At 44.6% G+C, this 25,276-nt stretch overlaps 1 protein-coding gene across 1 annotated transcript in view; it reads right to left on the bottom strand.

Moving 5' to 3' along the window:
* MYO15A (myosin XVA) overlaps positions 1–25,276 on the bottom strand; it is a 761,224-nt gene that overhangs the window by 61,818 nt on the left and 674,130 nt on the right. The window contains exons 62-63 of the mRNA XM_069212299.1: positions 6,345–6,422; positions 5,381–5,477 (exon numbers count right to left, since the gene is read on the bottom strand). Coding sequence (XP_069068400.1) covers positions 5,381–5,477; positions 6,345–6,422 — 175 coding nt within the window. The remainder of the gene's footprint in view (positions 1–5,380; positions 5,478–6,344; positions 6,423–25,276) is intronic.

Raw genomic sequence — 25,276 nt, 5'->3', positions numbered from 1 at the left:
CTTAACTGAGTCTACTACAGCTCACTCTTATGTGGGTCAGGCACATCCACCCTGGACATTGTAAGCTGTCATAATTATGGCAGGCCCCCAGCACTTGCTGCAGGACCCTGAGAATATTTCTTCCGATTACTTAATAATATTTTTTTTAATGGAACTCTAACATTTGATGAAAGGCCAGTATCAAAGATATCCTTATTCTATACACGTTTTATGCTTCTGTCTCTCTTTTTCTTTCACATTCTACTTCCCATTTAAATTGTAAATATGTATTTACTACTTCTATACATATTTTATTCTTTTAACTAAACATTATTTTCCTCACATATTTCTTTATTATACGTTTTCTTTCGCTACAGAGTTTACTTTTCAATTGTATAGAGGTATTTACCTCTTACAAACAATGTTTACTCTTTGTACTAAAATGTATTTATTTCTTATACTTTTCTGAAATGGAACATTTAAAAACTCTGCCTCACCTAGATCTCTAGAAGTAACACTAATCCCCAACTGAAAGGCAGTTAAACACTAAGAATAAACTCATACAATACCTCCACCATTTCATGATTTATCCAGCACTCAAATGTGTATACCTAAGTTAAAACCAAACTCCAAAGGTGAAACCTAGACCTGTAAAATAAAGAATACGCCTAACCAGTAGTATGAAACTTTAAGCCTAAAGCCTTTGACCTAAACCTTAACCCATTTACCTTAAATTGTTACATACCAAAACAAACTTAACCTAAATGATGAGTAATTCAAATAATATGAGTCAAAGGAAGCCAAAAGGAATTAAGTTGGAATGAAGCAAGATCTAATGAGGCAGTCTAAATTAAGATATCAAAACAACTGATGTTTATGGCTAACTTGTACAGATTCCAGGACAAAAGGTTTGATATAAAAAAGAGCAGTGTCAAATGGTGCCATTTGGGAAGCCATAAAAGCTGGGAATTCCACGAGGAACACCCAAGTTTGCACCATAAACTCTGTCTAATAAACCAGTCAAAGGCCATGCTACAGTGAATAGTCAGTTAATAAAGAGGACTACTGAAATTTTCCCCTGCGCTATGAGTAATGACTACCATACCAAGACAATTGAGAACAGTATGGGAACCCTTCTAGAAATCTGCTTACCAAAGCAGGATGCACATGATCATTTTAGCCCTAACAGGAAGTTATTCTAAACACTGTTCAAAGGCTTTTACATTGAAATTTAGAAGGATTATAAAACCTTCTAGTTGGAGTGAATTATCAATCTCATATTTTATGTAAAGGGAGAAGTACTTTTCCTGTCCAAGATCACAGGCCTGTTTCTAACATTTCAATAGCTACAACTATGGGGCAGAACAACTATAATCCTTCATTTTTATTACCCACTGCTTGTAGAGTGTCATGCTTTTTCTGAGGTAAGCAGTGATTCCCAAGTTGTAAAAATAAATGAAAATAGGGTCCATGAGATTGCATTATTTCTCATTGAAAATAAGAGAGATCATCCAAATTCGACACCCTTAAGATTTTAATTAATGGCATTATTATTGTGATAGTCTCATGGACTATGGAGACTTCAGGAATTGAAAAATAGTTGTACAACACAAACTAGTGTTATAGATGGCAACAACATATTTAATCCAAAGGACTCACTAATATATCCTGAATATCCTCATTGGCAACTGTTCAAAAGATGCCATGTTTCCTATGAAGCTGTTACCAACACACAGTTTGCACTTTTTTATACTCCTCATGCTTGATATGCTGTAACACCTCTGCTTGAGGTTACTCATTCGTAGAGAAAATAAGGAAATCATAAAGATTGCTACAATCTATGATACTTACTAGGTCTGCTTTACGTTCCTATCAAGCATGATAATCTTTGGACTGATGAATTTAAATTCAAATCCTTTTCGGCATACCATTAAATTTGCGTTACCAGCATCATTACCTAAGCCTCATAGATGAGTAAGTTGCCTCATAGATGAGTAGGTCCGCATGAGGATAACACTGGGAAAGCTGGAGCTGGACCATAACCCAATTACAATATATTCAAGCAGTAGAAATTTGAACTATTCATGGTTTATGTCAATCTGTGCCAGTGCTTAATTTGTAAATAAAGAGGTGCTGGTGCTCAAAGCCCTTCTCTTAAACATGAGGCTGCTGTAATTAAATCTGCCAGCACTGAATACTGAGGCAGCGTAATCCTGAAGCCATCTCAGGCCTCTTCAATCCATTTACGACCACCCCTGCCCCTTCAGCTCATCCTGCAACTTTATACTTTCTCCCTTTATGACGCTTTTTAGTTTTTCCTTCTTCCATCTTTCCCATATGTGTCTATTGCTCGCAGCAAATGCTTGAGGCAGAAGAATAAGCCCTGGCCCTCACAAATAAGTGCCTGTGCTCAGCACCGGAAACAGCAAACACAAATTAAGCACTGATCTGTGCCAATTTTCCAACTTAAGGCCTTATTTCATCTGAATCTCCAAGGTCAGAGCAGTAGGGTGTTAATAAATGGTAGTTTCATTTTTCAGGGGAAAGGGTGAGTTTCAAAACAACTTTCAGAGGCTCACTTTTCACTCTGACAAATGTTTTGAAAGACCTTCTCAAGATGAAAGCATAATCAATTAGCAACATTTTGGTTTCAATATACTAGAAAACTGGGCAGATATATAACCAATCAATCATCTGCTTAGCATATGAAGGTGTAAATAAATAAGCATGATGATGACAGTATGACCTCAGGCATTACCAGGAGTGCTTTGAAAACCAGAATCAGAATTTTCCACAAGAAATACAGATCCTCACAAGCAGCAAGGCTCTTAAGTACTAGAGGACATTGTGCACTAAACTCCCTATTACATAAGAGACAATCACAAGAGAAAAAATATATTAGACCTCCATTGACATCTTGTATCTGAGTAAACATTTCCAAGGCCTGTGTATCCCTTTGGAGGGATGTGTGCACTCCCTGAAGCATTAAATAATCTAGTCCTGTGTCTGAATCAACTCTTACAATTAACAGATTACCAGGCAACAAAGGGAGTGTGAGGCAATATATGTCCACCCTTACTACCAGAGCATTTGTATTACCTTTCAGGCTAGTTCACCTTAGGTACAGGTCGGCTGCATACATCTCAGATTTTCAGGATAGCCAATGATTATATAAATAAGTCCCATTTACAATAATTTAATGTAAATTTATCTCATTTTGACATCTGAGAAACTGGTATGGATCCTCCTCTTCAGCAGCTACAGCTACCAATCTTGTTTTATGTACAGAAAGATCAAGCACAGGAACAACAACTTCCATCGCCTTTTTGGCTCTTGCAGAGTTATACATTGCTACTTCTATAGCATCTGCATGCCGCTAAACTCAAGTTTTCGCTCTAATCCTTCAGGATTCCACAGTGCAACAGAGTGCGTATTCATCAATAATTCATCAAAATATACCAAAAATACTGCAGCACACATAAATGTCTCTCAACTGTTCTATTATGTTTTATGCTACTTCACAATTTTGACTATTATCTCCTGTCTTTGAATGTGTCACAAGATATATTGTGTAGAATCACCCCTCATGTAGTTTGGAACCTCAAAAGTCTGTGACAACATTAATAAAGTCAATACTATGGAAGTGTTTAGTATAACCAAGCTTAGTAAACAAGCAACAGGTGTGGTAAAATCAACCCTGGCAGCTCCAGTCCTCCTTCAACTGTGGGAAGGAACTCAGCAAGACTGATATATTTATACTAGCAGACCAGACACAACTGGGGTATCACCAAAATGACCCAGGACCAATTTAGTAATAAATACTTCTGACTATCTTGGAAAGTCTTACAAATAAAGCTTTAGCATTTATCTTAAGAGGGATTACTCAGTAGTTTACTGGTTGAACAGTGTCACTACAACATTGCTATCAGGAACTAGCTGAAAGGCCACTTAATTCCAAAGTGGCTGGTAATGGCAGTTATGCACTGGAATCTGTTTAGTTTCACCCAGAGATGTCAGCAGCTGAATGCAACTGTACTCTCTGGGTAAAATTCAAGGCCAAAAGGAAGAATTACCGGTGAAGTGGAACTGAAATTACTGAATTATCAGACTAAGGAGGAGCTACCACTGACACCTCAATCTTATGCTATGTGTTTTCACTCATGGGCATATTTAAGAATTCTTGTGCCCCTTAGCATCCCCCTAACGCCACCATGTATGCACCATATTTAATATTCGGCGCACCATTGCGGTAATTAGGAGACTAGCGTCAGAATTTTTGACGCTAGTTCAGCACTTTGCAGGATTAGCATAAGAAATTCGGACGCTAATCCTTCAAAGCACCCAGAGACCATTGTGACCAATGGAAGACTCCTTTTACCGCCTGCTCTGAGCAGGCACAATGTAGCGCAAAGGGTTACAAAGTGTCGCAATGCATGCATTGGGCCACTCTGTAAATCTGGTACTGCGTTTTTGGCCTTCTAACGCCACATTAGCATAAAAAAATGACGCTATTGCGGCACTGGAATGGCACTAGGGGCTCTTAAATATGGCCCTTAGTTTCTTCCACCATGCTTGGATCCATCAAAAATGTCCTTGTCAGGACTGGCCATAGAATACACCTATGAATCGTTCCTTCATCAACATCTATTAGCAACTGTGCAGGAATAGAAATTACTTTCTTTTAATTAATTAGTTAATGAATAAAATCGGTGTGGAGTATATGTTGCTGGAAATGCCATCAGTACACTAGCAGAAATGATGCTGAAAGACTAATATTTTGATGACGAAAAGGATTGTATTGCATTAGTTTGCCTTATTAAATTGCAATATTTTAGTTCTTACGGATGGTGTTCATTGAATTTATCTATGCTGTCTTACCTTTAAAGTCTATTGAAGATGTCTGAAGGTTTTAAATTATTTGGGACTGGACATTTTAATTGTTTTGTTGCTAATAAATAGGGGCACAAAAGGGACACACCAATCAGTTTTGTGAAAATACGTCTACCATAAATGCCCTTTCTCTTTTCACAACAAGCCTGGACACCGTTTACTCGACCACAAATCTACGCAAAAAATAGCACACTTGATGTGCTTCTATCTCTGCTTTAACATAGAAAACTGGGAGCATTTACAAAGTAATTGTGGGTCATATTGAATTGAGTAGTCAAGCTTAACTACCATTGCCTAGAAGGGTCTCTAGACCTTTTCTGTCACTTTTACACTATGAATAGAAATCTTTTCCTGTTACTATGCTTGTTCTTCCCTCTTTGTATAATAAGTGATACAGTGGTACCAAATGCAACTGGAAAGCACAATGGCATCAATACATCACATTTCACCTACTAAATCACGATTCTTATATATGCCTGGTCGGCAAATAGTTTACAGTCTGGGAACCTACCTCTGTTGGTGACAGAAAAAATGGCATATTCTTCATAGGCTTCTGTTTTATTGAGTGCCATCTCATTGCATATCTCTTCCATCACATCGAAAGCCACCTGATGGGAGAGAAAAAATGAGAATGGGTCTGTGGAGAAATTGCCTCTTGTATCTAAGCAGACCAGGACCATCAAACTATAGCTCACTGCCTTTTGCAGCTCTGGGTGGGAATAGCCACACAGGCACACTACTCCAGCATGGATTTCTCTGGCTGTATCTTGAGTTATCTTCCAGGCATTGAGAAGCTACTAATGCTGGCATAGATTGCACTATAACTTTAGCAGTGAGATATGGAAAGGTAGGAAAGTGAATGGGGTAAATGTGGCTCACTGAAAGTTCTACTTGTGCAGGAAGTCTCCAGCCATGGGTATAGCCCCTACCAGCCAGCTACTAGTTTAAGGGAGCCAGCGGCTGAATCTAATGAGGGACGTTCACAACTACTATCTGTTTGTGCCCTATTTTAGGACCACTGCCACTTGTGGCCAATCCCACCTACAGAAACATCCCCTGAGCCATGTGGCTAGCTTCCCCTGTACAAACTAATGATGCACATGAAGCCTAACATAGCTCTGTAATTCCTGTAGTCATTACCTCATGCACACGAATATCCCTGTTTCTACTTGCTGGTTTATGAGAGTAACTCTTTCCTGATGGGCAAAACTCTAACCTTTTTCCTGACTTACCTATTTTTTGCAAATGTATCTACTTTTATTAGATTTTTGGGCCCCTCCAATTCCATGAATGTTGTAGGTCACTCATTCATGTTCTGCATTACAGTGCTTTCTTACGTGGAAGACACCTACTTATAAGAGCTTCTAGATCATTGTTGAAAATGTCTGATTCTAAGGTCAGGATCATGGAGAATTTAGGAGAGAGAAGAGAGAAAAGGAATCAGACTCACTTCAGTCTGAGCTGCTTTTACTCACCGAGCATGTTTTAATCTTCAGGTGCCTCTCAATTCCCCCTGGCAGAAGGAATAGTTGTCTCTTGGCGCTCCTACCCGCCTGTTGGTGATAGAAAGGTTGTTAGAAAATATCCTACAATTTGTGCTATATTTTATTCATAGCGCCACCAACTATATATATATAGGTATAAGGTTGGCCCACTATCGCAGAAGGCACAGAGAAAAAAACCTAAAAGAGCGCTGCTGTCAAAAACACTGTTATCAATGCATTTCCATGTTCACTAAACAAATAAGGGTTATCAAAGACTAAAAGCATTCTGAAGACAGAACATGGTTAGCAAAACCCTAACAGCATTCCATTGGACAAAAATGACTACATTAAAAACTATATTTTGCAGACAAAATGTACTTATCAAAGGCCTATAAGAAAATACATTTAATCAGGTGTAAGGGGCTGCTAATGAGAAAAATGCTCTACAAGTCATTAGTGGGGCTTACCTGCAGCAGGAGTAGGCAATGTCAACCTGATGGTTCCTGTGCATTCACCTTTTCCCACATTACCTGACCTCGCTCTGGTCAGCTGTTGATTTAGAAAGCACTGGGTGTCTTCCATTGCAAGCCTTTGCCTAGCCACATAACACCAAAGAGTTACGAGAGTGTGTGGGCAGTTAGTGTCTGCCTAGGACTGATCAGTCACGCTGAAGAATTGAGCCATTAGAAGGCTGGTCCTGAAACCATATGCCTAGAATTTCCAGCCTCAGAGAGACTGTAGTACGGCCAGGTTGTCAGGATTCACTGGAGTCTATGACTCTTTGAATCGCAGGCTCCTTCATCTCCAGCTTCAGCCTCTAGGAAAAGAATATGCCCATGCATTTAGCTTGGGGATGAGCCGACAAGGAACCCTTGTTCTTTCAGCCACAAGAAGTATCTAGAGAGCAACATGAAGGGAAACATATTGAAACTGGTTATGTAAGGGGCTAGGAGATCACATTTCTATGTATTTTTCGTACATTGACTTTGAGATTAATCAAAGAGAGTTAATCTTGGGTTTCCATGTTTGTTTTTCATTAATTGTTTTTCTGTTTCCCAGAATTCAGATGTAAATCCTTTTTTCCCTTTATGTGGCAATACCTTTTATAGCATCCTGTTTTCCTGTATGCTATATGTTTCTATTGTTTCATCTTGCAGTCTCTTATTTTTGAAAAAAATAAAATAAGTATAGTATATTCAAATAGTTATCTATCTATCTATCTATCTATCTATCTATCTATCTATCTATCTATCTATCTATCTATCTATCTATGCTGTCCTCCACACTTTGCTGTGTTGCTCTGCCTCTAACAGCGGCGGTCTCCGATGGGGTTGCGAACTCCTTCTTATCGAATCACAGATTATCATCAGCCATCACTCCCTCATCAGAGAATGCGGAGAAACCAGCCATATATATCCAAAACGACAAATTCCCATCGGCATGGAAGATGCACACTTCTTATGCTTGTTTCAAGATGTGTTTCCACAAATAACAGCATAGAGAGTGTCAGGTAGGTACAGCAACAACTGATGCGTTTCGGTGAACGAGTCACCTGGGATCAAGGGATCTTCATGAAACGGAGCTGAAATATATATGTGTATATATATAGATATATACATATATATCTATATATATACACACACATATATATATACACTTTCATATATATGTATCTATATATATATGTATGTATATACATGTACATATCTATCTATCTATCTATCTATCTATCTATCTATCTATCTATCTATCTATCTATCTATCTATATTTATTTATATATATATGTATATATATATTTGAATATTGTAGAAAGTCTTCCTTTTTGCCCTGGTTACCCCCAAACGTTTTGGACAGATACTGGTGGTTACCGACTCTTGGCTGTGCCCTGTACTGCTTACCAGTCCCAGGGTGAGTGCTCTGTGTAAAGTGGATATGCAAAGTAGGCTTATTATAATTGGCAGGATCAGTCTACCTATAAGTCCCTAGAATATGGTAGGGCATGCGGGTTTAGGGACCCCAGCATAGTTAGCGCACCCATAGGTGTTTAACTCCAAGTGTAAGGACACATTTGGCAGAGCTGCACCCACACCTCAGATCCCTACCAGGAACAAGACAAGAAGAAGGACTGCCCTATTGGACTCCTGACCTGCACCTGGACACTGCACTCTGAAGGACTGCGCCAGCTGCACACTTGGGCTTCACCACTAAAACGACTTTGCCTGGCTTCAACTGGTTCAACTGGTTCAAGAAGGGACTCTCTGTTTGCTACAGGTGAAAAATAGCTAACCAGAGTCCCCTGCATCAAAACCTGAAGGAACTGACCAGCTGACCAGTGACTAGTGGTCATTTTTGGATTTTAACCAGGTGCATTCTGGGAGTTCTAACTGTCTAGGAGCAATTCAGAGCTTCTGGAACCTTGGGGCGAGTTGTGGACTCCTAAAGAACCTTCTAAGACCTTCTAAGACCTTTTAGAAGAAAAGCTAGAAGATTGGAGAACTTTTGTAAAAAGCTCTATAAAGGGACCGACGCACCGCAGTGAGACAGGCCAGCTTACCTCAACTGCGACCCGGCCTGACTTGTAGGTTCATCCCGCTGAAAACCTCCAGTGTCCCAAACTTCCAGGATTTCACCGGGGGCTCTCGGAAAGGTAATCAGACGACCTTGGATCAAAATCGTCTTGCTGTGGAGGGTGGACAGCCGGGGATGGGGTTAATTTATTGAGACCCAATTGGACCTAGTGGGGGTTAGTGGCCTATTGCTAAGTGAAGGTATATACCTGCCCTTATCAGTAATCCACTTTCCAACAGTTTTGGTGCTCAGTGGTGGGATCCACTACTTGTGTTCAATATCACACTACAGTTTTAGGTAAAGCAAATAAAAAAAAAATCATTTAAACTGTCCTAGTGCAAACATTGTTTTTGATTTTTAATGTGGACTATTTTCAATTATTGCATTTTTTGTGATTTTTCCAAATTCTTGATTCCAATTTTTGCAAAAGTTTTTGTGTGACACAAAACTAGGGAACCATGGAGCTTGATCTGGCTAGCCTACCCACAGTGAAAGTAGTCAGGTTTAGGGGGTTGTGTACTGAGAGGGGGTTGCCTGCAGCCACTAACCTCAGGAAGAATGTGTTGATTAAAACCCTGACAGCCTGGGCTGAGGCCCAAGAAGTAGACACAGAGGAAGCTTCAGGGAGGAAGAAGTAGGGGAAGATGCCAGCTCCAACCACTCAGGGGAGGGAGGGCATCTGAACCTTAGTGAGGAGGAGGAAGACAGGTCCTCACTACACACAGTCACCAGGGCCATACCCAAAGCTAGATTGGGGAAGGGGACCCATTCAGAAGGAGAGAACCTGTCCCTTAGAGAAAGAGAGCTGGAAGCCCATCTGGGTTTGGAGACGAAAAAGTGGGCAAGGGAAAAAAAAGAGATGGTAGCAGTGACAGAGAAGTTGAGATGTCCATAGGTGGGGGGCTTTGTCCCAGACTGCCCAAGGGGGGTGTGCCTGCTTATGTAGAGGGGGATGACATAGATAAATGGCTGGGCGCAATTGAGAGGGCCCTCCAGATGGGAAGGGGTAAGCCCCAATATTGGGGTTCACTCCTAAGGGAGTTGGTCCCAACATCTGGGAGGGATGGGCCCCTGACCCTAGTGGGGAGGAAACAGACTTCTACCCTAGTATGAAAAAGTGCTTGACCAAGAAATTTGGTCTGACCCCAGAGTAATACAGGCTCAAGTTTAGTGACACCCAGAAGACAGCTACCCTGGGTTGATTTTGTGGACATCTCAGTTAATGCACTAGAGGGCTGGATATAGGGCAACAAGGTAAGTACCTTTGAGGGGCTTTACAATATGATTATGAGGGAGCATCTACTAACTAATAGTGACCAAGAGAAGCTACACCAGTATCTAGTTGACTCTAGGTTGACCAACCCAAGAAAGCTTGAGGAGGCCACAAATGACTGGTTGAGAATCAGAGTTAACCAGAAACCCCCAGAAGGTGATCAGAAAAATGGGAGGGCATGGTTCTTCTCAGGGGAGGAACCAAGGGAAAGATGACAAAAAGTCCAAGGAGTCTAAAAAACCTTCTCAGGGTGGGGGAGCCTTGAGCCATGCCACTTCTAAGGGGAAGGGGCATCAGTGGAAGAATTATGATCCTGTTAAGGCAGGAAAGTTTCAGGAGCTTGCTAAGGCCGGCAAGTGTTTTGAGTGTCAACAGCCTGGACACCAAAGAGGGGTTGCTGTCTGATCCAAAAAGCCCCCCACAGTTGGACAGTCCCATGGGACTGCTAGTGTAGGAATGTGGGTGGAAGTTGGCCCAGGGCTGGGATCAGGGTGGACAGAGGTAATCTTAGTGACTGTGGGTGGGGTGGGCATTGTAGCCAGGGCCACCGTACATCCCAGCATGGAGAGGTATAGGTAGAGGCCTAAGTCAATTGGACTGAGGTGGAGGCTCTGAGAGACACAGGAGCTAGTGTGACTATGGTCACAGAAAAGGTGGATTCTCCAGAGCAGGTCTTACCTTGTGTATTCCACCAAGTAACATATGCAGACAGCAGAACCAAACTCCATCCATGGCCATAGTGAGCCTGGAATGGGGAGGTGTGACTGGCCCTAAGAAGGTAGTGGTAGCTCCTGCCCTCTCAGTTGTGTGCCTGCTGGGAAATGATCTGGAAGCATCTAAATTGTAGGAGGTGGAATAAAGGGTCCATGCACAGATGCTGGATCTTACTGAATGGGTGTGTGCTGTGACTAGGTCACAGGCAACACAACAGGGAAGTGCTGGACACTTGGACCCTGGAACAATGGGCCACACATCCAAGAAAAAGAGAAAGGGAACTGGGTCTGCTTTGCCAGCCCCACAAAGTACAGAGGTTCAGGAGGAATCCAATCCTGAGGGGGAGGATCTGACCTCTGAGGGAGGGACCCCTACCCTGCAAGCACTGTCTGACTTGGCAGAATTGCAAGGGGCATGTTGGTTCCCCAGAGATGAGTTGTGCCAGCGACCAAAATAGTGTCCTACTATTGAAGGCATGAGGAAGACTGCCTCCAGGTAAGAACAAGGGGATGTTAGTGGGCCCCTTAAGGTTTATTGTGGGAATGGAGTTCTCTACACTGAGGCAAGGGACCCCAAACCCGAGGCAACCAGGAGAGTGGTGGTCCCCCAGAAGTATAGAGAATTCCACCTAACTCTAAGCCATGACAATCCCTTAGCTGGACATTTGGGGCAGACCAAGACCTAGAACAGGCTGGACAACCATTGGCCCCATATGTCAGAAAAAGTCAAGGAGTTTTGCAGCTCCTGTGTCACCTGTCAGGCCAGTGGCAAGACAGGGGGCAAGCCAGATGCTCCCTTGATACCACTACCAGTGGTTGGGACTCCCTTTGAGAGGTGGAGGATTGACATTGTTGGTCCCTTAGACCCCTTACCTGCCTCAGGTTACAGTTACATTTTGGTGGTTGAGAACCAGGCCACCATGCACCCAGGGAAAATACCCCTCAGGACAGTCACTGCTCACGCTGGGGCCTTCTTTGGTGTGTTCACCAGAGTGGGATTCCCAAAGGAGGTGGTCTCAGATAGGGGCACAAACTTTATGTTAGCCTATCTGAAAGCAATGTGGGATGAATGTGGTGTTCAACTGGTTCAAAAAGGGACTCCCTGTTTGCTGCAGTTGACAAATAGCTAACCAGAGTCCCCTGCATCAAAACCTGAAGGAACTGACCAGCTGACCAGTGGCTGGTGGTCTTTTCTGGATTTGAACCAGGAGCATTCTGGGAGCTGGAGTCCTAACCCTCAAGGAGCAACTCAGACTTCTGGAACCTTGGGGTGAGTTGTTGACTCCTAAAGCACCTTCTAAGACCTTCTGGAAGAAGATCCAGAAGTTTGGAGAAGATTGGAGAACTTTCGGTAAAAAGCACTGTAAAGGGACGGACCCGCCCTGGTGAGTCAAGCTAGCTTACCTCAACCGCAACCCGTCTGACTTGCAGGTTCGTCCTGCTAAAAAGCTGCAGAGCCCTAGACTTCCAGGATTTTACCGGGGGCTTCGGGAAAGGCAATCAGATGACCTTGCATCAAAATCGGCTTGCTGTGCAGGGTCGACAGCCGTCAGAAGGAAAAAGTTGCAAAAAAGAGGCAAAGTCTGAATGTAAAAAGTTGACCAGGACTTCCCACTCAGCGTATCTGAGGTGGGCTACAGAAACGTCAGATCAAGATTCAACTTTGGTTCAAATGATGATTTCCATCCTGAAAAATCCTCTAAGTCCGAAGGTAGAATTCTTCACGAGGTCTCCTGCGATGCGTATCCAAAGAGGGCTAAAGGGAGGTCAGATCGAATTGGTGACTTGGTCCTGCTGAAGAAAATCTTCATGAAAAAAGACTTAGGCCCTCATTATCCACCAGGGCTATGGTGGTGGTTTCACCAACATTATGAGTGTGGCGGATTGGCCTCGGCCAACCTGCCACATCCCCACTCAGACCACCAGGGCGGAGATGAGCATCTCCGAGCTGGTGGTCCAATGAAGACAGCCAGCAGTATTATGAGCCGTCTTTCCACTAGGGTTTCCGCTGTGGTAGCACCACCATGAAAACCCTGGCAGAAAAGCTACCAGTGACAGGGAATTTCTTTCCTGTCATCGGCAAATGACTCCCCCACCCCCTCAGCAAGCACAATACCGCCCCCCACCCCCTCTACCAGAACAGTGCCCCTCCCCCATCCCCTCTTCTAGTACAGCACTTTGACAGCTCCCGCCAGGTCAGAGCAAACACAACTCCTCTCCCAGCAAGCGAGAGCTGAGCGAAGGTTTCCTCTGTTTCCGTGCCCGCATACATGTGGGCAGAGAAACAGAGGTAATGAAGGCTCTCACATACAAGGAGCTCCATGTTTAGCAGCTTCCTGACAGTGACAGCAATACCGGCTCCCACAAGAAGCAGGAAGCCAGTTGGAACCACAGGGGCATTCAGCCTCCGCCTTCGTCCCCTACGGTGGGGAGTTGGATGCCTTGGGGGCACCCTGGTGACATGGCAAGGTCCTAGGAGATGGGGTCACCGAGGCCGAAATTGGCCCGGGGGGGGTGCAGACCCCCACAATGAATTGTAGTGGGCCCTGGTGGATGAGGTCCCCGTGACTGAAATCGGCCCGGGAGGGGGGGGGGACACATGGCTCCCCTCCACCATTTAATAGTGGTGGGCCCCAGGGACTGGTGTCCCCTTGGCTGAAATCGGCCGGGGTACATGGGCTGCACAGCCCCCTCCTGCACACTGGCCATTCACTCAACGAGGTAGCACTTACTGACTAACCAGTAGAAAGTACTCTAGTTGGATAAACTTCTTGCACAAAACTGTAGACTCTTGTTGGATAAATGAGCAGATGAGCTTCCATTCTGGTCATAATGCTCATTTCACAGAACATAAACCTCAACAGGAAGCATTTACAAATATAAACGTAGCAGTTGCTCCAGGTAAAACTCCCCTTCTGGAAACAACAAATGATCCTTACTCCTGGGCCTTTTGAAGGCAAAGCAAGTGTGTTTACTCTGCAATTCCATATTGAAAAAGGATCTGAAATCCTTTGTGGCGGTGAATGCACCTTTCATCTTTTGAAGTGCAATCAGATACTCTCACACCCACTCTCACACCCACATAGACCCTTTCGCACCCAGAAAGACACTCGCGCAGCCACTCTCACACCCAGAGACACCTTTGCACACCGATTCTCACACCCAGAGCGGCTTGCCATACAGCCAACTTCTGCCGTGCATGGCCAAAGGCTCTGCACAGTGTAGGGTTGAGTGGTTAGGGGGGTTGGCCGCAGGGACTGGCCATAGGCCAGGCCCTGTGGCAACTCCTGCCTCACACTGCGGACAGCCGTGCACAGCGGTGGTTGTATTAATGTACAGTAATGAAAATTACTTTACGTCCAAAAAAAACATAGAAATTCACTGAAAAAACATAGGTTACAAGGATGTTATGGTTCAGTTCTGAATTTAACACAAAACCAAAGAAATTCAGCAGTTATAGTTAGAGTTATTTCAAGTAACTATAACTCACGGCCTAAGATAACTATAACTCGCTCTTGCCCTGCACAGCCAAGTACCACAGATATTACAACACTAATGACAACTTTTATAATGTCAATGAAAATATCAGTGAAACATTAGAAGCCAAATTATTCAAGAAAAACTCAATTATCGCAGGGAGTGAGTTATAGTTACCATAGGCGGGAGTTATATTTACTTGAAATAACTCTAACTATAACTGCTGAATTTCTCTGGTTTTGTGCGAATAAGTTCATCTTGCTAAAACCCATTCCCCTTTGTTTCACTGTCTGATCAGAATACACCCCCCCCACCCGACCAGCAGAAGCATTCACAGCCATATGACCTAGCACACTGACTGTAGGCCCCAAATGGTTAGGACAAGAAAATGCCAACTTTCTAAAAGAGGGATTTTCTGAGTCATTACTTAAAATCCAACTTTACCATTAAAGACATTTTAAAATTACAAATATTTTGAGTCCGAACTTGCTATTTCTACCTGCTCCCAACAAAAGTTAGCACACATTGAATGTAATAAGGTAACCCCATATTATTCAATGGGAGAGAAAAAGGCCTAGAAGTAGTGAGTTTTTCACTTCCAGGACATGTAAAACTTAACCCCAAATGTCTCCCCTGGATAGAGGTGTCCTTATACTGCTGAGGTGTAGTGATCTCAATTGACTGTAAGCCTCTTGGTCGCATGTTGAGGGGATACTCAGGTTAAAGGCTACAGGTATTCTAGGTTCATAGACTACAGCAATTTTTGCACAGTCCTGGAGCTTGTTCCAAGCCCACACAATACTTAGCAGTGTCTATCTCACCATTGGGAGTCAGACTGACGAGCATATTATGGTATTGGGATGCACTGGTTTTAGGTTATCTTTTTCTACTGCCACATGTGGCTGGTATGGCATTGGAAACTGCCAGAAATGTATGTATTGTATTTGAGCACTCAAGTAGTACTGCTCAAAATCAGGCACTGCTATCCCACTCTGTTGTAGGGGTCTGTCAGAGTTTCCCATCTTAGTTTGGGCTGTTTGCACGCTTGTGCCAGTTGGTTCAGACCAGACCTCAGGCTTGCACAGAATGTTACATCAGCAGGACAGGTATATCATTAAATAAGTATAGACATTTAAGTAGTATTACAATTTTCACAAGAATCATCCACCAGCCAGCGACAGGGGAAGTTCTAACCATTTGTCTATTTACTGTTCTATTTTAACCATGGCAGCGCTGTAATACTCTTGTGTTGTTTTTTCATGGCGTTCCTACTCACTCATACACCTAAATATTTAAATGAAGACTCTTCCCATTGTAGGAATACTCTAGATCAAATCTGTGAGTAGCGATGTTTAGAGCCAATATACTTTATTTATCCATGATTATATTTACGCCAAATAGGTGGGTAAATCTTAAAAACTCCCTAATGAATGGCATGGAATTAGTGGCTGGTTGCCTTACATAAAGGGTAAACGAGTCAGCACACAGCAAGTTTATTAAGCAACTAAAGGTGAAGTACAAAGCTCTCTTTACATAATAGCATCTCTGTCTAGCCCCCAGTGGCTCCAATGCAAAAGCAAATAGATGGATGAGAGTAGGCTGCCCTGCCACATCCTTCTTATTATTTTTATGTGGGCTGACATATCTTCATCTTGTTTGATTCTCGCCCCCTGGTTTACAGGTGTACAGAGAAGTTTTACCCAGTGCACAAACCCCCCACTGAGCTGATTCTCTACAGCAGGCACAACAGGTATGGCAACTCAAACGTTTTGTGGTGTCAGGGAATTGTGCTGTAGCTCTGGGTTGATGTGATACAACAGTGCAAATAGCATCAGGAGGTTTTGTGGTGTGGACATTCCAGCTAAGAAAAGTGATTGTTCCTGTATAACTAAGCTGGGCAGCAAAGGCAGCACACTATGGAGCAGTATTTTGGCGAGTATGTTATTATCAGTTTAATAATGAGAGAGGTCTGTGCAAGTCAGGTTTTTCAAAGGTCTTGCCAGGCTTTAGGATTGTTCTTATCATGGCTTCCTTGAGGGATGGGGACAGGCAACTATTTTGAATGTTCTTCCAAAAATAGGCAGTAATCTTGGTGTCAGTAGGTGCACATGCTCCTTGTAGAACTGTGCTGTTACCCTGTCAGGCCCAGGAGCATTGTCATTTGGGATGTTTTTAATAGCGGACCATCATGCAATTATCTGAGATATAATCACGTCTCAAAACCTCCAAACAGACCCTCAAATGAAATGCTCTACCAGCTTTCGGGCTTAGGATAGAATTAATACAGAACAACTCAATCAACAGATGATACAGTCACAGCCTAATTATTCACATCATACTCTTTGCAGCATAATGATTGGCTTAACTCAGTTTTCAATATATTAGCCCTGTCTAAAATCTCTTCCAGTAATAGAAGTAAACCCTTGCCCCTTGGTTTACTGAAGCACTCAGATTACAAAAACAAAAGTACAGGAACCTTGAAATGCGTGGGCGCTCACACTATGAAGAAGATGAATAACCTAGTATAAACTAGCACTGGCCAACTATAAATCTCTACTGTTTAAAAAAATCAACTATTTCACTCATCAAATTGAATCTGCCAAAGACACTACCACAGAGATCTTTTGAGTGGTGACTGAACTTACTACCTCCCATGCAGTAGAGATACCATTCACATCAAACTCTTCTGCAAAAAACTTGCCCATGGTTTCAAAGGTAAGATTAACCAAATCTACTGTAAATTCGAGACTTCTAACACTGCCGGAAACTAGTGAACAATTCCCTCAATCTAACTCTGGACAGGCATGCTTCATGGAATTTCAACCTGTCTCTCCTAACCTGGTATCCAAAAGGTTAATTTCAGCCAAGTCAGGCTCTCCTCTGGACCCCTGCCTTCCCTCCACGCTTAAGTTAGCCCCAGACATAATAAGTTCTAACAGTCGCAGCTCGCTTCTATGTAAAAGGGAGGGGCGGGTGCAGCATGGGGGGAAGGAAGGCACATTTAATAATACATTTTAAAAGAAAGAAAAGAAAAAAACTTACCTCCTCTGTTGCCGCTGCTCCTCTGTCCCTAGTCTCTGGCGCTGCAGGCACAGGCTCCTAGCCTGCCCTGCACCAATCCTGACGCTGCTCAGAGCAGCATCAGGATTGGCAGAGAGCACCCAGCTAGGGTGCTCCCAGGCAGACTGGGAGTCTGTGAAGAGGAAAGCCTACAGACTAGTGTTTTTGGCCGGCCCCAGTGTGCCGGCCAAACACACATGCGCTCTGAGGGGAGTGCTGTGTGCACTCCCTGCCGAGGCTGTCATCCCCAATGCCCCGCCCTTTCACCACAAAGGAATAATAAACATAGTTTATTTGTCCTTTGTGGTGAAAGCGTTGCAGCTTCAGCTGCTGGCGGGGGAGGGAGGGGATGCTCCTCTGCCCATATTGAGGAGCCGCCCCTAGGTTCTAATCTCTCTACCATATTTGTTTCCATGTTCATCTCTCGGTTCCTTCCATCTCAATGGAAAAAAGCCTCAATCCTTCCTCTTCTAAAGAAACCAGGTGTGAACTCATCTGGCCCCAAAAACTATTGCCCGATTTCTCACCTTCCCCTTCTGGCAAAGATTGTTGAGAAGGAAATGAACCCTCAGGTTTCTCAGTTCATTCATCTTAATGGTTTTTTGGATCCATCACAATTTGGTTTCAGACCGGGGCATAATACAGAAACCGCCCTGATCAAAGCAACTGAGGAAATTAAGGCCGCTGTGGACAGTGATGGGCTCTTATCCTCCTGGATCTATCGGCGGCATTTGATACGGTTGACCATAATCTGCTGGCCAGTCACTTAAGATTTTTAGGCATAAAGAGCAAGGCATTGGCCTTACTGACATCATTCCTTCTGGGCAGAGAAGATACTGTTGCCCTCGACCACTTTGAATCATTCCCTTTTACTTTGCCTTTCGGTTTCCCACAGGGGTGCTCGCTTGGCCTACACTCTTCAACGTGTACGTTAGGGACTTGGCCTCTCTGGTTAAATCATTTACCTTTACCATAACTTCCTATGCTGATGATACCCAGATTGTTGTGTCAGCCTTTAATAATGATCCGATAGTCTCAATGCAATTCTATGATTGCAGGTTCTCCATCAGCTCATGGATGAGCGAACACTGTCTGAAGCTCAACTCAGATAAAATTGAGGTATTATTGTTCGGAAGAAGAAGTTACTTACCTTTGGTAACAAATTATTTGGTAGAGACTCTATCTAGCTGCAGCTTCCTTACCTTAGAATTCCCTGGCGTCAGCTTCGAATCCCAAATTTTTCTGTTACGCAGTACCCTGCGCGTGCCGTCGGGTGGCGTTGTTCGGATCCGCGTGCGTCATCTGGCTCCACGTGCGTCATCAGCTTCGTTGGAGCTGTCTATGACAGCACGGTTGTCTATACAGACGCTGCCTCGGCGCGCGTATATCAGTTCTTTTCCCACAACTTTCCACTCCAGAAGCGCATAGTCATGGAAGAACTAACAGTTATGGATTTTATCTTTTTCACTTGACTGAAGTAAAAATCCTTACATGCCTTTAAGAAAGGCAAAAATGCCAAAAAACATATATATATTGTTTTATATATATATATGTATAAAAATATCCTGCATAGCGGAGAGACTTGGGTGGGTGTAAGTAATCTGCAGCTAGATAGAGTCTCTACCAGATAATTCGTTATCGAAGGTAAGTAACTTGTTCATCTGATAGAGCCTTCTAGCTGCAGATTCCTTACCTTAGAATAGATACCCAAGCTATAACTCATGATGTTGCGTCTGAAGGATATATTTTTAAAAAAGAAAGTCCTGCAGGACTGAGCGGGCAAAATTCCCCTCTCTTCTCACCTGGCTATTCAGGCAGTAGTGTCTTGCAAACGTGTGCAAGGAAGCCCACGTTGCCGCCTGACAGATGTCCAACAAGGGTACACCACGAGCTAACGCAGTGTTGGCAGCTTTCTCAATGGTATAGTGAGCTCTCAAGCCCTCTGGAGGTTGCTTCTTGGCCAAAGCGTAGCAGACCTTAATAAGAGAACGACCCTGTGCGAAATGGACCGTTTCTGTACTGCTCGACCCTTCTTTGCACCAGTGTAGCCCACAAAGAGTTGGTCGTCCACCTGGAACTCTTTTGTGCAGTCAAGGTAGAACGACAATGCTCTTTTTGGGTCCAGCCGATGGAGACACTCCTCTTCCTTACAGGGATGCAGTGGTGCAAAGAAGGTGGGCAGGGTGATATTTTGACCCAGATAGAAAGGGGTCACTATCTTGTAGAGGAAAGAGGCTTGAGTTCTTGACACTACCTTGTCAGGATATGTCATGAGATAGGGCGGTTTTGAAGATAAAGCCTGCAGCTCACTCACTCTCCTGGGGAGGAAAGAGAACTCTTCACCATCATTAATGAACTAGCCAAACCGAAAGCCAGCAACATAGACCCCTCACACACACAGCCCCTATGTGACGCCCTCTCCAACCACTTCCACCACAAAATCCTGGACATCCACAACAGCTTCATACCACACACATCCACCACACACACCCCTCACTCACCCAACTCAACCCCCACTCATGACCCCCCCACCACACTCACCACCTGGGCCCCCACCACACACGAAGAAACTGAAAAAAACATGAACTCCATCCACTCCGGATCCCCCTCCGACCCCTGCCCACATCGCATCTACAACAAAGCCAGCCCAACCATCGCCCCCATACTCTGCGCCATAATCAACTCCTCTTTCGACTCCGCCACCTACCCAGACCCCTGGAAGCACGTGGAAATCACTGCTCTCCTAAAAAAAAACAAAGCCGACCCGGAGACCCTTTCCAACTATCGCCCCATCTCACTCCTCCCTTTCCCCGCCAAGATTGCCGATAAACTAGTCAACGCCCGCCTTTCCCACTTCCTCGAAGAAAACAACACTCTTGACCCCTCACAATCCGGGTTCCGCAAGAACCACAGCATGGAAACCGCCCTCATCGCATGCACTGATGACATCAGGACCAAAGACGGAAAAGGCGAGACCGTCCCACTCATCCTCCTAGACCTCTCTGCAGCCTTTGACACTGTCTGCCACCACACACTCCGCACACACCTCCACAACATAGGAATTCGCCACAAAGCCTTAGACTGGCTCACCTCCTTCCTCACCGACCGGACCCAGAGAGTCCGCCTTCCACCTTTCCACTCCACCGCTACCAAGATCATCTGCGGAGTCTCCCAAGGGTCCCCCCTCAGCCCCACACTCTTCAACATTTACATGATCCCCCTAGCCAACATCCTCCGATCACACGGAATCACTATCCTCTCCTACGCAGATAACACCCAACTCATCCTCACCCGCAACCCCACCACCGCCAAAACCAACCTACATGCTGCTCTCCTCAACACCGCCAACTGGATGACAACTAACCACCTCAAGCTTAATTCCAACAAAATCGAGATCATCATCTTCGGCCCCAACAAAATCATATGGGACGACTCCTGGTGGCCCACCGCCCTAGGCCCCCACCCTCCCCCGCAAACCACGCACGCAACCTCAGCATCATCCTGGACCCCTCCGTCTCCATGACACAGCAAATCTATGCTCTAACCTCCTCCTGCTTCCACACACGCCGCACTCTAAAAAAATCCTTCAAATGGATTCCCCCAGAGACCAGGAAGACAGTCACCCATGCACTCATCAGCAGCAGACTAGACTACAGTAACGCCCTCTATGCCGGCACCACACTCAAACTCATAAGCAAACTCCAGAGAATCCAGAACACAGCCTTGTCCTTGGCCTCCCCTGCCACGAACGAATCTCACCACACCTCAAATCTCTTCACTGTCTCCCCATAGACAAGAGAATCACATTGAAGATCCTCATCCACGCACACAAATCCCTCCAGAACACCGGCCCAACCTACCTCAACGACAGAGTGAACTTCCACACTCCCACCCGCAACCTCCGATCAGCCGACCTCGCCCTAGCCGCAGTCCACCGCATCCAATGCACCACCACAGGAGGCAGGTCCTCCTCCTACCTCGCCCCCAAAACCTGAAACTCCCTCCCCACCAACCTCCACAAAACCAAAGACCTCCTGCTCTTCAGAAAGAACCTCAAGACATGGTTGTTCGAACAGTGACCCCCCCTTGATCCCCCCAAGCACCTTGAGACCCTCACGGGTGAATAGCGAGCTCTATACATTTTTTGATTGATTGATTGATCTTTTTCACTTGACTGTTTGAAGTAAAAATCCTTACATGCCTTTAAGAAAGGCAAAAATGCCAAAAAACATATATATATATAATTATATATATATATATGTATAAAAATATCCACTGAACGGGAAGACTTGGGTGGGTGTAAGGAATCTGCAGCTAGATAGAGTCTCTACCAGATAATTTGTTATCGAAGGTAAGTAACTTGTTCATCTGATAGAGACTTCTATCTGCAGTTTCCTTACCTTAGGATAGATACCCAAGCTATCACCCATGATGTTGCATCTGAAGGATATATTTTTAAATTAGAAAGTCCTGCGGGACTGAGCGGGCAAAATGCCCTTCTCTTCTCACCTGGCTATCCAGGCATTAGTGTCTTGCAAACGTGTGCAAGGAAGCCCACGTTGCCGCCTGACAGATGTCCAATGTGGGTACACCACAAGCTAACGCAGTGTTGGCAGCTTTCCTTCTGGTAAAGTGAGCTCTCAAGCCCTCTGGAGGTTGCTTCTTGGCCAAAGCGTAGCAGACCTTAATAAGAGAACGACCCTGTGCGAAATGGACTGTTTCTGTACTGCTCGACCCTTCTTTGCACCAGCGTAGCCCACAAAGAGTTGGTCGTCCACCTGGAACTCTTTTGTGCAGTCAAGGTAGAACGACAACGCTCTTTTTGGGTCCAGCCGATGGAGACACTCCTCTTCCTTACAGGGATGCAGTGGTGCAAAGAAGGTGGGCAGGGTGATATTTTGACCCAGATGGAAAGGGGTCACCATCTTGGGGAGGAAAGAGGCACAAGTTCTTGACTCTACCTTGTCAGGATATATCATGAGATAGGGTGGTTTTGAAGAGAAAGCCTGCAGCTCACTCACTCTCCTGGCAGATGTAGTTGCCACAAAAAAGGCTGTTTTAATAGTGAGCAGCCGGAGAGGATAGTTATGCAAGGGCTCAAAAGGAGCACACATTAGGAAGGTAAGAACAAGATTAAGATCCCACTGGGGCATGACAAAAGGCACAGGTAGGAACAAATACACAAGCCCTTTCAAAAATCTTTGTACTACAGGAGACTTAAACAAAGATGGTTGATCGGGCAAGCGTAAGAAAGCTGATAAGGCAGCAAGATAGCCTTTAAGGGTCCCTAAGGAGGAACCCTGTTGGGCGAGAGATAGAATAAACAAAAGGATATTAGAAAGAGAAGAAGAAAGAGGATCAACAGACCGTTTCCATCTGCAGGCGTAAATCGACTTAGTAGAGGCATGCCTGGCCGCCAGAATGACATCACAGACTTCGGAAGGGAGGTCATAAACCATCAACTGTCACCGGTAAACCTCCAGGCATGAAGCTGCAAAGTTGACAGGTTCGGGTGAAGAACCTTCCCCTGCTGCTGCGACAGAAGATCCTCTCGAAGAGGCAGCCTGATTGGAGGACTAATGCTTATTTTGAGACACTCTGGATGCCAGACTCTCCGTGCCCAATCTGGAGCCACTATGATTACTTGGGCCCGGTCGATCTTGATTTTCTTGAGAACTCTGGGCAGAAGTGGTATGGGCGGAAAGGCGTACAGGAAGCCTGAACTCCACTCGCGAAGAAAAGCGTTGCCTAGCGATAGCCCTCTTGGAAACTCCAACGCGCAAAACTGCTGACATTGCGCGTTCTCTACGGAGGCGAACAGATCTAACCAAGGCTCTCCCCACTGCTGAAAGAGTCCTTGCGCCACCTTCGGATGGAGATACCATTCGTGATCCGCTAAGCATTTTCGGCTGAGCTCGTCTTCCCTGGCGTTTAAAGAACCTGCCAGGTGTTGAACCACCAGTGTTATGCCCTGGTGTTCCAGCCATGTCCAGAGACGCAGAACCTCTTGACAAAGGGTCCTCGGCCTTGTTGCGGCTTGTTGCAGTACCACATTGCGGTAGTGTTGTCCGTGAACACCTGCACTACCTTCCCTTTCACAATAGGAAGAAATGCTTTTAATGCTAGTCGGATCGCCCGAAGCTCCAATAAGTTGATATGGAGCCCAGATTCCGCCGGGGACCAGTGACCTCTGATCCTATCCCTGAAGTGACGCATCTGTCACTACTGTGAGATCTGGTTGGGGAAGGGAGAGGAGTCTGCCTTTGACCCAATCGCAGTTCACTAACCACCATCCGAGATCTGAACCAAGTCGGTAAGAATTCCCTGATGCTGTGCCCATTGGAACTTCAGGCCCCACTGCAGAGCCCTCATATGCCATCTGGCATGTCTGGCTCCCACATATCCCGTAGGTCGTAGCAAGCCCCGGTACGTAGCGGAATGGGAAGTAACCCAATGATGAAGCATGCCACCAAGGGGTAACCCTGGTGGGTGAAGGTTTTTCTAACAGGAAAATACTTTTTCCTATCCATCCTGTGGTAGTTCTTTTAGCTGGGCCTCTGTTGTAATTTATATAGGCTATAAGGAGGACAGCCCCAGCCCCTCAGCCTCCTTCTTTCTCTTTGTTTTTGATATGTTTGAAGGCATGGATAGCTTGCTTCAGCTAGCTGATCAATACCTACTACTTGCAATCTTCTTTTTAAAGGATAGTGTGCCTTCATAGTTGTTTCTGCTTTACTCACACATTTGTCTTGTGGGTAATGGAATCAGATGTGACAACATCATTATCATCAGAATTTGTTCACATCCGTTTTCTGTTCTCCTGTCAGCTTCTTCCCCTCTTGGAATGCTAAGAGTGCTTCTGACTTTCAGTTCAATCACTGCAATCTTTGCTTTGTTGTCCATGCCACTATCTGGATTTATATAGACAGAGAAATCACACTTCATGGAAGGATACATTAGTCCACAAAAACAGTGACTAATTAACTCTATGCTTTGTTGAGATATCAAGTTCAGCTTCATAAGCACATGGCATCATAGGCCCATAGAAGCTGCGGGATCCTTAGATCATTGACTGGGAGCTCATCCAACTCAGAACAACTCTTGCAGTTTTAATTCTAAAGCTACTGGAGACTTACAGAAGTGCTTACTTTAAAAGATGAATGCCACATGATCTCTAGACTAAGCAGTCTGTAACTGACTATACTTTTACCTGTCAACTTCATTCCTTTCTTTACATAAGATGTGTAGAGCACAGTTACACCAGAAGACAGTGTAGTACACATTTATGAATCACAGAGCTCTTCCCTTTTCCCCTAAAACGTGGGGTTCATACATAGCTGCAGTGGAAGCAACCCGGAAAGCTTCTAAGGTAGCACTTTTGTGAGAAGCCCCACTGATTTAAGCCATGGTCTAGGAACAGCCCTGATTGGGGTAGGCCTCAGTCAATTACAAGTGAAAGGGGAAAGAGAGAACGGTATTAAAAGCAGATTAGTTTCCCTTGTTAGATGATCCTCCTGACATCACCTATGGATGCATGCTTCCTCTGGTGTGCTCTGTACTGACTGGTATAAATTACCTTCTTCATCAGGGATGGCCTGGAATTCGTAAAAGTAATTATGGGGATAGGAGATGAAAGAGCCCTTTGATGTGAGGAGGAAATGTGGCTTAATGGCCAATGCTGATGAATTTGGAACAGGGAAACCAGGTTTGAGTCCTGGCACGGGCTCAACATCCTGTGATTATGGTCAAATCACTTAATCGCCCTGTGCCCCAAAAATAAACGTTTGTGAAATGTATTCTGGTGTGAATGTAAAGCACTCTGACGCCTTTG

The sequence above is a fragment of the Pleurodeles waltl genome, chromosome 10, assembly GCF_031143425.1.
Source record: "Pleurodeles waltl isolate 20211129_DDA chromosome 10, aPleWal1.hap1.20221129, whole genome shotgun sequence".
NCBI classification, from domain to species: domain Eukaryota; kingdom Metazoa; phylum Chordata; class Amphibia; order Caudata; family Salamandridae; genus Pleurodeles; species Pleurodeles waltl.
The sequence above is the reverse complement of the archived record's forward strand: the minus strand, read 5'-3'. Positions and strand labels throughout refer to the sequence as shown.